This window comes from Acomys minous (assembly GCF_964271855.1).
Source record: "Acomys minous genome assembly, chromosome: 15".
NCBI classification, from domain to species: Eukaryota; Metazoa; Chordata; class Mammalia; order Rodentia; family Muridae; genus Acomys; species Acomys minous.
In genome coordinates, this window is record NC_140497.1 from 49766068 (window position 1) to 49781724 (window position 15657).

The window sequence follows — 15657 nt, forward strand, 5'->3', positions numbered from 1 at the left end:
GACCTAGGATACATATTCTTGTGATTAAAATTAGACTAGTTTTTGATAGGACCATGATTTGCATCAACATACAAAATTCTATGCCAATGAAATAAAAACAACCTTGTTTGTAAGTAACAATCAAGGCCATGAGTTGAGGAGTAGATTCACTCATCTACCTTTTGTTCTACCCTCCCTCTATATCACCCTTTCTTTCTTTTGTGCTACTATCTCCTTACCTATGAAAGAAAGATAAAGGAAAAGAGAGACGTCCCTGAGTCCCAGACAGGGCAAGCAAGTCCTCAATAGTTCCTGCATTGCAAATAGGTCTATCAGAGATATCAGGCTAGAGGGTCAAAGATGATGCTCCAATGTTATAGAGAATGTTGAGCGACTATTCAGGAAGTAAACTCTCTCAGTCATTTTGCCATTTTGGAAGCTGCTAACCTGAACTTCTAGTTCACGCAGGTATTTAAGTTTTATCCCTTCTTAAGTCTCTGATGGGGTTGAAGACCAGATAATTTAGTCTTACAATTAAGCTTAGTTGGTTAGGGGTTAAGATAATTTTAGATCAAGATAGATGTTTTAAGTTAATGGAAATGAGATATGATAGAAATGGATTTTCTTTTTTTTATTTTTCATTAATTTATTCTTGTTACATCTCAATTGTTATCCCATCCCTTGTATACTCCCATTCCTCCCTCCCTCCCATTTTCCCCTTATTCCCCTCCTCAATGACAGTTCCTGAGGTGGATCTCCTCCCCCTGTATGTGCTCATAGGGTATCAAGTCTCTTCTTGGTAGCCTGCTATCCTTCCTCTGAGTGCCACTAGGTCTCCCCCTCCAGGGGACGTGGTCAAATGTGAGGCACCAGAGTTCTTGTGAAAGTCACACCCCGCTCTCCACTCAACTGTGGAGAATGATCTGTCCATTGGCTAGATCTGAGTAGGGGTTTAAAGTTTACCGCCTGTATTGTCCTTGGCTGGTGCCTTAGTTTGAGCGGGACCCCTGGGCCCAAATCTGCCTATCATAATGTTCTACTTGTAGGCTTCTAGGACCCTCTGGATCCTTCTACTTTGCTATTCTCCCATGCTTCTCTCATCTAGAGTCCCAATAGGATGTCCTCCCCTCTGTCCCAGTTTCCTGGTAAGTGAAGGATTTTCATTCAGAAATTTAGACTCAACAAAATAGGAAAGATGCTTTCAATTTTGATAAATACAAATAGTCAAACCATTATGAATGTAACATTGGTATAACTGCTGATTGTTTCATGATTCTTCCCGCTGTATGTAGTTTATTTTATTCATGTGTAATAATATAAATGTATATGTAAAAATTAATAAAAAGAGTTACATTTTCTTCAAAAGAATAATATGTGATATGATATAAAATTCTAATTTTTCATATTTCCTAATAAATTATTTCAGGGTTATTTGTTGAAAACTTTTTTCAAATTTTTCAAATTTATTTATACATGCTCTTTATAATATTAATGTATCAGAAGAAGCCAATGTCACCTGGCATAACTTGAGCTTTTTGTTAGTCCATTGATATAAGAGGATCTTTCTACAATGCCACACTCTCTAGACTCTGGAAGTATCTCATGTTTGTCTACTAGATTCAGATGCATTTACTCAGCACCTTTAACCCTTTGGCTAGTGTTGCCTTGCTTATGTCACCGTTTAAATAAACTTTAGAAAAAAAACTTAGTCTGGTTGGCAAACAAAAATCTATTGAAAACAGGTTTGGAATTACTATACATTTTTACATGAATTTGGAGAAAACTGTACATTTTTAACACTAGAGTGTTTCATCCTGAAAAATACTCTACCATTCTGTTCATTTTAGTTACAAAGCAAACTCTTCTGTTTCTAAATCTAGTTGCTAACTAATCCAATTAATAACATTTTTATTTGAACAATTCTGGGGTCCTGCTTTAATTCTTGCCTGATTCTTTTGAATTATTCCTTTTATTTGTATATATATATTTTGTTTTTGCAAAACACGGTGTCACTGTGTAGCCTTGGTTGCCCTGCATTCACTTTGTAGACTGGGCTGTCCTTCAATTCACAGAGATCCACCTGCCTCTGCCTCCCTGAGTGCTGGTGAACAAAGGTATGTACCACCATGGCCAGCTGAATGATTCTTCAATGTGAGAAGGAAAAAAGTCTGATAAAAGTGAAAAATAGAATATAGCCAATGGAAGTAATCCAAGTTAACTATATGGGAGGACCATGCCTGGAAAAGAAAGCACATATTATTTTAATCTATCTTGTAAAGAAAAAAAGCTGTAGAAGCAAGATATTAAAGAAGAGATTATGGATTTATAACTTTTAAGGCTATGACCTACTATGCATATATAAAAAGGAAGAAGAACAAGCAAACAAAATGGAAGAACACATACATGTGCAGGTAAGCTATAATATGAAAAATCACAGCAAATATAACTGTAATTAGAATTTCAGGTAAGAAAAAAGTCATCAATCTGAATTTACAAGATAATTGAATGCATAAATAAAATATGTGTATACCAGAAATTAGTCAAAAGAAGGTGTAGGTGTATCAGAAAAGAGGGTTTAAATTATCTATCTATATATCTATCTATTTGGATTTTCAGATTGAGTCTCTTTTATTAACCCTGGCAATCTTTTAACTCATTATGTAAACCAAGTTGACCTTGAAATCTGCTTCCATGTGCTAGGATTAAACAGAGTTTTAAACTGAACACAGACTAGAAATAGAAATCCCCTATATAGTAAGACCAGAAAAATATATCACAAAGATATAATATTCTATGCATGTAGTAGTCTATGTATATGTATGATAATATGATTCTAAGTATATATAAAAAAATAAAATGAGCTTACTTCACTTGAAGAAAACAAAAACATAAAAGTTTAAAGTGTAATTAAGACAACAACAAAATAATGATAAACAGTGGCACAATTCTGTATCATCAAGTAGGCTAAAAGCAACAACAGAGAATATTAGCCATACAATTTAAAAGACTAACGAAACAAAAATTTTGCATGCATCATTGGACAGGACATATTTTTAAAACTGAGATTTTATTTACATATATATTGGTGTCATCCAAGGTCACACTGCCAGAAATAATTTTGTCCAATGATGAAAAGAAGAGACAGTAATGAGAAAAGAATGGTAATAGCATTGGTAAATGGTAATAATCAAATGTTGTTAAAAATTTAGGTTGAGAAAAATAATAAGACAAAATAAGTTGAGTGTAATAACTACAAAAATACGGTATTACTAGTTGATTGGAATAAGATGAAGTAGACTTGAAGGACAGTACAGTCAGCACTGTTTATACCTAAAATATATATATATTCAAAATGACTGAAGTGTGTGTTTAATTAATTCTATGTGAATAAAGGCACCAAATTCAAACAATAACTTGTAGAAACTAAAAATTATATTTGTTATATATATATGTGTTAATATTATTTGTATATTTTATTTGTTGTAATTTATTCACATTGCATGCTGATTTTTATTCCCTCCCTCTTATCAATATATATTTGTTAATATTAATACATGCAGGCATTACTATGACAATTAAAGACATGAAGTTTGATTTTAACATAAATCCGGCAACCAGTAGGTTCACTGATTTCATTTCTTACATATTTTAGGGCAATAACCTAATGGAATTAATATAATGAAGAACACTAGTCTTCCTTTTCAATTTTCATATGTTTATTCTCTTGCATTAATATGCAAGCTAAGATTTCCCAGTAATAATGTTAAAGAAAAGAAATGGAACTAAATTATAGGTTTGTTCTTTTTAAATTTTTTATCTGAAAAAAGTATTTTTAAATTTCCTTAATAAGCATGGAACTTGTAATAATAATTAGAAATTATCTTCTCTGCCTTCTTTGATCAGGATTAACTGTTGTTTTAGTTATTACCCCAACTGTGTTAGGGGCCAAAATACACATTTTATGTTTGATATTCTCGGAGCTCATATATGCATACAAATACATAGACATACACATAGAAGCATCTGAATTTGGTTTGGTGACTATGGTGAGATTTTATGCCTCTGTATAAAAGTCTCATGTGACTTGAAGGAATATAAATCCTTTTCTTCACTGTCTGTATTAATATTGATGTAACGTTTCCTTCCCCGTGTAGACAGGATATTTTCTTTATCTGTCCTCTGAGAATAACTGTTAGGAGGGTCTCACAAAGACTATTTGAACCCGAGGTTTCTTTGTTGAAAAAGCAAAGGTGGCATTAAAAGTGACCATGATTACACAATTTGAACACAATGTTCAAAATACACACTTAAGCTCATTTGGTGTTCAAATTATATATTTATAATAATCTCTTTTAAGAAATATTAGCCTATTTCCGTCCCCTATACCCTCTGATGAGGGAGGGAGGGAGGGAACGGGAAGATAAGAGCGAGGGGGTAACATTCGGGATGCAATGTGAGCACATTATAATAAATAAAATATACATTTAAAAAATATCATCCACTTGTTTTATCCATTACAGGCCTTTCATGATCTCTTCCCCTCTATTTTTCTTTAAGAAAGAGAGAAAGAAAGAAAGTAATAAAGAAAGAAAGAAAGAAAGAAAGAAAGAAAGAAAGAAAGAAAGAAAGAAATCTGTTACTATTTGGAGCTTTGTTCACCTTTTTGACATTTTATTTTGAATTTATTCTTTTGTGTTTTTTCTTTGCTTCTCTAAGAAACTTTCCTTTCATTCCATGCTTTTTTCTATATATTTCTCTGGCTACTGAGCTGATTGTATCATGGCCATTCTATCTCCTTTTGCAAATATTTAAGACTCGTAAATTTCCTGCTAACTACTGCTTTAACTGTGTTGTGTGGGTGTGGTATTCAGGATTTGTATTAGACTGTAGTTTCAATTTTTCCTTATAAATTCTTCTTGGCTAACTTTAATATTTATATTTTTTAAATTTTTTTAAATATAGAAACTTAATTGTCCTTCTGATAGTTTTCATGTCAATTTCATTGTGTCTGACTATATGATTCAACTATAGCAACCATTCTAAAGCATTCAAATGTTTTAAAGTAAGGTTTTCAAAAGCTCCAAATTTGAGCCATTTCCATTTTACTTAAACATTTTAAGAATGAAACAAAAACAAAACCGAGGCTTGATAATGCCATCCCAGTTGTGACCCCAGCTGTTTAACAGGCTGGGTCAGAGGGACTATAAATTAAAGGCCAGCCTGGGCTACACGGTGAGTTTTAAATACAATTTGGGAAATTTCCAAAGACCTCACCTTAAAATAGAAAGCACAGAGGAGCTGTAGCTGTAGCTCTCCGGTAAAGTGTTTGGTTAGCACGTCTGAAGCTCTGGGTTCAATCTCCATCAATAACAAAATCATAATAAGGAACGATAATGATAAATAAACAGTAAACAAAGTATAGTAAAAACCTGTGAGATGCTTTACTTAGAGGACACTGAAGAAGAACTCCTGGGATGTCAACTACCTTTTCTCCTGGGGTCACAGACACTCTCCAGATGCAGTGTGTATAAGAAGGGTAGCCATTTGGGAATCCTGGGGAGGAAAGGTTGCCGCTGGATTCTTGTAGAGTTTCTCCACATGCTGAAGGGAAGAGGCATGAGATTATTTACTAATCATTATGAACAGCAAGAACATAATAAACTGAGCATTGGATAGTAGCATGTATTTTTATTATTTTTCTTTCTTATTTTCTTTTTAAAAAAATTTTTTATTAATTTATTCTTGTTACATCTCAATGGTTATCCCATCCCTTGTATCCTCCCAATCCTCCCTCCCTCCCATTTTCCCCTTACTCCCCTCCCCTATGACTGTTCCTGAGGGGGACTTCCTCCCCCTGTATATGCTCATAGGGTATCAAGTCTCTTCTTGGTACCCTGCTATCCTTCCTCTGCTTATTTTCTTTCCATAAGCAGTGCTGACCTCCAACTCCAAATCCTCCTACTGTAGGCTCCTGAGTTTTGACACTGCAGGTATGCTCCACCAATGCCCCATTCCAGAGACTGACAGCCCTTCTAAACGTATATCTTTTGATGTCTTTCTTAGAGAACTTCAGTATGCTTACTGGTGTCACTAAAGATAACCATAAACCAAGAAAAGAGGTGATAAATAATTTAGTATATATAAAGTTGTCTTCATGGGAACTTTTTAAATTCATTCTTACAGCAAGCAATTTCAAGGACACCATACTCATTTGGGCTGGGGAAGACCTACTTCTGTGTTCCTGGAACCATGAGACACTTTCTTTTCCTTCCAGTTACTGTAATCAATGTGAATGAAAGCTACATTTAACAGTGAAGTATAACAAATTTAAATAGTAATTTCATAATGATGTCATATACTACTTTAATATTCAAAAATGTATATATTATAACTAATAAATATCCAATAAAGGTAATATCAAAATGTAATTTACAATGATTTAAAATAAGAAAACAGTATGAAGAGGCAGGAGTGATGGCTCCAGGAGTGATGGCTCAGTACTTAAGAACACCTGTTACTCTTGCAGATGATTTAGGTTTATTCCCTAGCACTCGTACTGTGGCTCACAACCCTCTGGACTCCAGTTTAGGTAACTGGTGCCCACTTCTGGCCTTCTTGAGCACCAGGAACCCACATGCACAGATACCTATGAAGGTAAAACACTACTTATACACATAAGATGAAAATAAATAAGTCTTTTTAAAAATATCATGGAAACCACCTATATTCTAGAATGTTCTATACATGTTCTTTCTCTGTTTTTTTTTTCTTCACTCATGTGTAGAAATTTCTAGAATAGTTGTATAGTGTTCTCTTTCTAATCTTGCATTATTCTTTGGAAATAGTTATCAGCAACCTGCAATTGAGAATTTTACATGGTATCAAGTCTTGCCATAAGCCAATGGACACAATTCTACTAGTTTTCTCATAACTTCTGCAAAGGTCATGCTATGCACTTTGTGAATGTAGGTAGAGTTCAGTCATTCAGCTCATTTTCCACAGTTGTGAGGAGAGTGGGGACTATCTCTAATAAAACTCTGGTGCTCCCTATTTGGCCACTTCCCCTTGGTGGGGAGGCCTAGCAGCACTCAGAGGAAGGGGAAGCAGGCTATCACGATTAGACCTGATAGGCTGTGGTCAGATGGTGGGGGAGGAGGTCTCCTTCTGTCAGAGCTCTAAGGAAGGGGAATAGGGCAAAAGAGGGAGGGGGGAATGGGAAGATACAAGTAAGAGGATAACAGTAGGAATGTCATCTGAATAAATTATTTAAGAAAAAATTCTTCCACACTGCACCCTTCACAACCTTCATTCAGTAGTCTAAAAACAGAGTGTCTTCCTTGTGAAGGATACTGCACTCAAAACTGAGACATTCCCTGGATCTGGGGCATGTGAACTCTCATCTCATCAAATACTCAATAAATTATAAAAGACTCTGGATATCGTGTGTTAAATAAAGAAGGATAATGACTCTGAAAACATAAAACAGAGCTATAAAAACAGCTCGAGATGTTATAAATATTTATACCACCAGAAAAATAGACACTAAAATTGCACAGCAAAGTAAATCTAAAAGAGAAGTGAGCGATGCCTACTCTGATGAGCCAGGAAGACAAAAGAAATCACCACAGAAGAAAACTAAAACTCTGAAGGTCAGAGACACAAAATTTAGCAGTTATTGAGCGGCATAGGGTCTATGACACATGATACATTGCAAGGGGACTCAGAAGAATCTGTTAACACTACACCACCCTGCTTCTAACAATAATATATTTAGATATTAAATAACAACTAGGGAGCTGAATACGTTTCATTAAAAATATATATTTCCTCACTTTTTATAAACAAATTCCATGACAAATCAAAGCCTCTCTTAGCCAAAATGAAGCTTAAGCTGTATTTTCTACAGTAGAATTAAAATAGCGAAATGTTTGATTCACAGATATATACAAACTTATGCTGTTCTGACTAAAACAAGATTATCCTAAAATATAAACCAAAATATAACATAACTTAAAATTATCACTATAAATTACAGCCCGATTACACTGAAAAATATCTCAAAGCATCTTATTTGAAGGTTTAGTAAGCATTTGATTTTTTTTCAATAAGGATGACTGTCTCCTTTTCACAGTCTTGACCTATCACAGCCTTGATTAATTTATGCTCAAATATAAAGACTAAACTTTGGCTGGGTATAGTGGCTCCTATCTGCAATATCATCTCACTAGAATGTTGGGCAGGAAAATTGCCATAGGTTGGAGACCATCCTGGGCTACAGGGTGATACTTTGTCTTAAAACAGCATTATTCAAAAAAAAAAAAAAAAACCTGGGGAAGGGACGGTGGGGGGCGTGGGGCAGAACAACGACAGATTTTTGGCATGGTTTATTCAAATACTTGTCTATGAACAGCAAATACAGGGATGAGAGGGCAAATTTTATTTCAATCCTGTTACTGACTAATTCCAAAATAACAGCAGATCTCAAAAGCTTTCAACGAATTTTCATGCCAGAAGACACCTACTTTGATAATCAGATTTCATGAGGTCTTTTTGTTAAGGTGAAAGATAATTCATGACATGTTTTAATATTTAAATACTTCCATTCACACTCAGAAGACTGAGGAGTCTGTATGTGTGGATTAGAACTACTGCCTCAGCAATAATTGGGGAGATGAAAACAATACAACGAAATAAACTGTTGTTGCTGCTGCTGTTGCTGTTGTTGCTGCTGTTGCTGCTGCTGTTGTTTTAGTGTTCTAGTGTGAACCCAAGTCCCTACAAGGCAAACATTCTATTACTGAGCTGTACCCTTGACTCATTCTGAGTCCGGAAAATATTTGAACTTATAATCTTCCCGCCTCAGCATCTCAGCTAGTTAGGGTTGAAAACTTGTACAAAATCCCCCAAAAGACAATTTATCATAATCAGTATCTAATCAAATTAAAAGATAAAATTCTTCACCATATGATCTACTTATGTGTGAATTAGATGACCCATATATATCCTCCTTCAATATAAAAAATTCTAATTTGATATTATAAAATGGTATATTTTGAGCAATTATAGAGTCTTTTTTAAAACAATGAGGCTAAATTTACAATGGACTGAATATCCTTCTACAAATATTTTCCTTTCAGTGTCCAAAGTTTCCAACACATATCAAAAAATTCTCTTCTCCAAATTTTGTAGAAATAAATTTATAATTTTACTCAGTGTAATTAAAACATATGTATGTATAAAATAAAACCTTTTTTTTAACAACTTAAGAGGCCCTAATGTATTTACATTATTTATTTCCCTTCAAAGTTTTACATTTTGTATATATGTTTGGATTTGAAATGATTCTCCAAAAAGGACAATAATGGCTATATACATAGCTCAGTGAGTGAAGAGTATGCCCAGTATTCATGAAGTCCTGCCCACATAAACTAGACATAGCACTACATGTGTATAGTCCCAGAACATCCGTAATGGAGGCAGTAAGATCATCCTTGGCTAGGAAGCAAGTTTGAGGTTTTACAAAAGAGACCATGTTTGTATTTCCCCCATGAGATTCACCTTCCATGTAGTGCTACTTATCTATAAATTCCTATGTTCTTCCCTGTGCCTGGAGCATCTGGCACAGTATCATTCACACATTGAAGCTGGTTCATTCCTTGGTATCAGCTGAGCACCTGATTTATAGCATGTTTTAATGTGCGTGAGAGCTTGGGGGAGTGTATGATCTATAATGGGAAATAGCAGTCAAAGCAAGAATGATGAGAATAAGATAAGACGGCGATGATGAAACAGAGTTTTCACGTCTGTTTGGAAAGGGAGAGCAGGGAGCTTTCACCTAGGGAGACTTAAAGAGTTGGCAGTTTTCAGGGTCCCCAATGCAGGAAGAGTCCAAAGCAAGTGACGTCATAACTCTAGGAGAAGAAGGAAATGAAAATGAGGCACAAGGCTGTAGCAGGAATGCCTTTGAAGAGTCTGAGGAAAGGGACAAGTTTGGGAAGAAATAGCTTCAAAGGGGAATGAACCTTTGTTTTAAAGATGTGAGCTGCTTTTTGAATGTCACATGGACAGCAAGCAGTGTGGCTGGAAGACAGAAAATGCAAAGGTAAATGGAAGAGCACAAGGCAAAACGCGCGATTATTGATGCAATGAGAGAGGTTGGTACCCAGATGACTAAGAAGGCAGGAATCCAAGAACCAGATGCAGAAGTGAGAGTCTCTCTAGCATCTTGGACTGGACTGTCAGATGGGTTGTGTTACTCGACTGCCAATGAGGAAAGGTGTGCCCGGGTAGGTGAATTAATGCATCTATGAAAAAGTAGAGGGAAACGAATGAGTGATGTTCATAAGTATTGCCGTTGTATTTCAGCTAATGTGTGTGAATGTGTGTGAGTGTATGTGTGCACGTGCATGTGTGTTTGGAGTTACCTGTCTCTAAAACCAAGAGCAAGAAAGTGAAGTGAAAACAATTCTAAATTCTATGAAACTCATCCTTTTAATAGAACCGTAAAAATCAAAGTCGGCTGGTACGTTAAGCCTTCCCATAATGAATATGGAATGACTATACAAGAAGTAAAAATTCCCATATACTAGTGTGTGTGTGTGTGTGTGTGTGTGTGTGTGTGTGTGTGTGTGCATGTAAATATAATAATAAATTATAAGGCACAGGTTCAACATACATTCCTATAAAATTAATTAATACAGATTTAAAGAAAATGATAATACGTACATTGTGTATATTATACTTTAAATATTTTAAGCTACTTTTTATATTATTTAGAATGAAGCGATGGTGTTTACAGCTATATTAGTAGGAATGAAAGAGCCCCCCCCCCAAGAATTTAATATATGAATAGCTTTTTAATAATTATTATCCTAAAATTTTAATTGATATGTCTATCATATCCTCAATTTATCCTCGGTTTTCTGCACAAATCATTTCTATCGGTGCCATCCGAAACCTTTCTACCTATGTGACCATCAGTAAGTTTAGTAACCATTCCAGCTTCCAGGAGTAGATTCAGCAAGTCTGTACTGGGGTGAGGAAAAATTTTCCTTCTGCAAACAGTCTGAGGAAAGCTTTCGAAGCATCAAGCTTCTTTGACAACATCAGAAACTGAGATGCAATATACAAGAGGTACATGCAGTCCAAACATTTTCCAATTTGGATTAAAGAGTGGGGGTTTTTTTTTTCTTGTTTTATCAAGGCACTGGATTTCTGTTATTTCATTAGTACACTCTAATTAAGACCTTTCATTAATCATCTTACCCAATTTCATTTGAACAGTCCCTGATAACATGGTTAGGACTAGGATAACATTTAGTTTTTGGAATACATTTACAAATCCTTACTAATAAAAATGTTAATATCCTATTGATGATGGTCTTTCAAATACAGAATATTCAAACTCTGCCTATGGTGAGTAGTATCAGTATGGTATCCACATGAGTGTGTGGGTTCTGTGTAAATAAACATAGGGAGGCCAAGAGAAAAACAGCAGGTATCTCTTTCTGCCACTTTCCTTTGAGGTATTGCCTTGAGACAAGGGCTTTCTTTCTTTATTTTTTATTAATTAATTTATTCAGATAACAACTAGATTGTTCTCTCATCACTTGAATCCTCCCGTTACCCCCTCTCTCCCCTCCCCTACATCCATTCACTGCATCAAAAACTTGACTGGATGGGTTGCTTGTCCTACAATCTCGGATCCACCTGTCCTTGGTTCCTTTCCAATTCTGGGGCTGCAGACACACACAGCTTTCTCAGATGGGTGTGTGGGTGCTAAGGGTTCAAGCTCAGGCTCTTCTGCTTGTTCTACAAGTTCTCTCATCCACCAAGCCCCTTACCCATCATGCCCTGGAATCTGACTGTGAAAGAAAGACTATTCTGCTGAATGGTGTCAAGGACACAGCATTTGACTACAAAATGACTTGATTATTTAATAATGATCAACAACTCTATTTGGTGTTTTCCCCCATTAATTTAAATTAAATAAAACACACTCCATATACGAAATTCGACTTCTGGCCGTCTGTTTCGGTTTACAACCATCCAAATTCTAAAGTTCTCTTTGTCCTTCTTTATAATTGTTGAATTTGAAACATGTATGCCATTTTGCAAGAATGAAGACAGACAAGAGAGCAGTTGGGGAAATCGAGGCCCGGTTATTTGGAAGGAGCTCAGATACGAGTCTTCCCGTGTTTCTTGTGCAGTACCTGGGCATCGATACAGCTTTCTCGCTTGGGCAATGTCTCCTTTGCTTAACCTGGTCCGCTGGCCAATTGCAGGGCGGATGCCGTTATCATCACGGGAGGGGAGTATTGTGTCCAGAAACATCCCCCTGGAAAAACAGAAGCAAACCACACCTAAGTCACCAAGCCACACGCTACATAGCCATAAATAGGAAAAGGGCCACCTTCCGCGAACTCAATCCGCGGTTAAAACAGTGGGAATTTAAGGCGGGATATGAGGCTCTCAATATATCCTAGCAAAAGCTTATAAATGTGTGCAACTTTCAGAAAGTCAGTGGGACATTTTTTTCCTACATGTGTGTTATGTTTTTTTTAAATAAGGATTATTTAACAATACCCCACAGAGGACATTATAGCTTTAGTTTTATTCCCCCATACTGATCTGAGATTGCTTAGATCATCAGATTTTAAAATAATTCTTACAAAGGGGAAAATATAGGAAAAAATGGCAAGGCTGTTTTGAGGTTACTAAAAAAATATGCAAGAGCCAAAAGTTAAAGAGCAATTTTAATTAAACTACCAACTGCAGCTGTCTGCCCCTGGATTCTAATTATTACTACAGCTTACACTGAAAGAATGAAAATAGACAGTAACCAATTATTCATGACAATGCACATCAAATGTATATAATCTTCAATTTATCTAGACAAAATCAATACACGATTAAAAATATTTTATTGAACCAGCATGTGCTGTCTGTCAGACAATGCATGCAGTAAACCTAGACCTCCTATTCAGATCTAGCCAATGGACAGCGCATTCTCCACAGTTGTGTGGACAATGGGGACTGATTCTGACGTGAACTCTGGTGCCCCCTATTGGACCACTTGCCCTTGGTGTGGAGGCCTTGTGGCACTCAGAGGAAGGGGAAGCAGGCTATCTGGATGAGACCTGATAGGCTGTGATCATATAGGGAGGGGAGGTCACCTTCTGTCTCAGGCCTAGGGGAGGGGAATAGGGTGAAAGAGGGAGGGAGGAGAGCAAGGGAAGATACAAGTGAGGGGATAACAACTAGGATGTAATATGAATAAATTATTTAAATAAAAACACTACTGATGGTTTATTAATATTTGCCACAGACACTGAGCTCTTTTGGACTCAAGGTTGTGGTGAGAAATTGCTACTTTCCTTAATATGCATAATTTAAAATTCTGACTGCAATGCACTAAAGCTGCATTCTAACTTTGTAAAGTATATCAAACATTTATGTGACTGAAGGGATGGTGAATGGACTAGAAATGTCTTTGCAAGGGTAAAAGTTGGAAATGTTGTATAAATCCATTTTTAAGGAAGAAAAGAAATAATAGATTTTACACTTTATACAAAATCTTTTAAAATAATTAATGAAAATATAAAGATATTCAAATTCAGGTGAGCATAGAAATATTCCATTCCAAAATATGAAACTAAATGTGTTGTAGTTGAACTGAAGGCTGTAGAACAGCTACACAAAGGTCACTTTCAGCTTCACCAATTCCTTCCAATAGGAAACATTTATTAAGCACAGTTCTAGGCCTGACTTTATAACAGCAACCTAAGTAAACTAGGATTCTGCCCTTTTCAAAGTGATTCTAATGTGAAAGTGATGTAGCTCAAAATCACAATGTGGTGTGTCCTCCCACCCTCACTTTAACTCTTGCTGTCAGGATATCACAGATATGCACCTGGGAGGGCCTGAGAGGATGCAGTCCTTGCGCCCATGAGTTGGGACTGCAAAATGGTGCAGTCACTGTGGACCACAGTGAAAAACTAAGAGACAGACTAGCATGTGACTTTGCATTCCAGCTTCTTGGGATGACAGAGAAAAGAACCAAAAACAACATCTCTGAGAGATACCTGTTTACCCTACTCGTGGCTGTGCTATTTCAGTTGCCAGAAATCAGAAACAATGGCAATGTCCAAGTAGCCCAAGTTTATACACACACACAAACACACACACACACACACACGCACACACACACACGCACACACACACACAGGCACACTCATACAGGCACACACACAGACACAGGCACAAGCGTGTACACACATGATAATATTATTCATCAGTATCATGGAAGTAAATGCTGTGATACATCTTAAGGAAATAATCCTAAGTGTAGCATGCCAGTTACAAAAAGAAAAATACAAGTGAGTTCAGTTACAGGAAGCTGAACTCGTAGAATTTGGGAATGAAAGGGTACCGATGGTGCTGAAAGGTTAAACACAAAAGAGGAGGTGGATTTTGTCTAATAGAGTCACTATTTTCCTCTCTGCAATATGGACCAGTTCTGGAGATATATTTTACACTGTTAAAATGAACACCTTAAAAGGATAAATTGTCTTGTCACCATTAAAAACAGCTTTAAATGCTTTTGAGGTGGCAAAATTATTTCCTAAAGTTATTTGTTTAAATATACTATTAAACAAACACTTTAGAGAGGCAAACTAAAATATTGTGCATCAGATCAATCGAATAACTATATTTCTAATGGATAGATACAACCTACTAAATGTAGATAGTCTTATAAAAAGGTGTAGGATGGGGTTTTATTATCTGAGAATTTTATAAATGCATATAATGTGTTGGGGCTAAATTCTCACACATCCCCTGCCCTCCAATTCTTTCCCTACCTTCCCCTCCTACATTATCCCCTCTCAATTTCATGTTCACAGCGAGTCCAGTTAGTGCTGTCACTATTGACAAATGCCTAGGGCCATCTCCTCTACCAGGAAAAGCTTTTCTGATGGCACATTCCTGATAAAAACATGGCCACTCCTTTCCCGGGAGCCATCAATTGTCAATTGCTCCTCAGAAGTAGTGAGACTCTCCCCTCATCTTTGCTAGCGTTTGGCTTGGACCTTGTGCAAGTGTGCACACAGTCACAGCAGCTGTGAGATGACCAAGATGCCTTTAAAAACATAAGAATATTCAAGGCTGGCGGAGGAAGACACTGGGGGCAACAGACTACAGGCAACAAGAGGGTGCTAACTTACAGGGTTAGATGCAAATAACGTATAAAGCATATTCTAAGGGGGGGGAAGGACAGACAATTCAAACTTCAGATAAATCATCTGTGAAGAACAGGAAGATGCTTTGTTGTCACCGTTTTGGTGACTCTTCAATACCTCCCATATTCAAAAGAATTAAACTTTAGGTTAATTCTGGATAATTCACTTTAGTGCCATGACAGAGAAGTCTTGTCTGAACTGAGACACATACATCGATTTCTTACATGTTTCTGTGGAAAACTTAATTTGACTCCAAGTTCTTAACCTAACAATAAAATTTCATAACTCTAATTTCAGCCCATATGTCTGGAACAATAAGTATTTGGATGCCACTCCGTTTGCATAAATGTGTCTATTATATGTACTTTAGGAGAGAATGCTTTTCAAAGTCCTGTTAACACTCCACTCCTTTTATTTTTTTAATAGAAGATGTTTTGAA

General features: G+C 36.2%; 1 protein-coding gene across 1 annotated transcript in view; it reads right to left on the reverse strand.

The window, feature by feature from the left end:
• Positions 1-15657, reverse strand: part of TLL1 (tolloid like 1) — a 205638-nt gene that overhangs the window by 67476 nt on the left and 122505 nt on the right. Inside the window, exons 8-9 of the mRNA XM_084758020.1 lie at positions 12192-12316; positions 5465-5580 (exon numbers count right to left, since the gene is read on the reverse strand). Coding sequence (XP_084614146.1) covers positions 5465-5580; positions 12192-12316 — 241 coding nt within the window. The remainder of the gene's footprint in view (positions 1-5464; positions 5581-12191; positions 12317-15657) is intronic.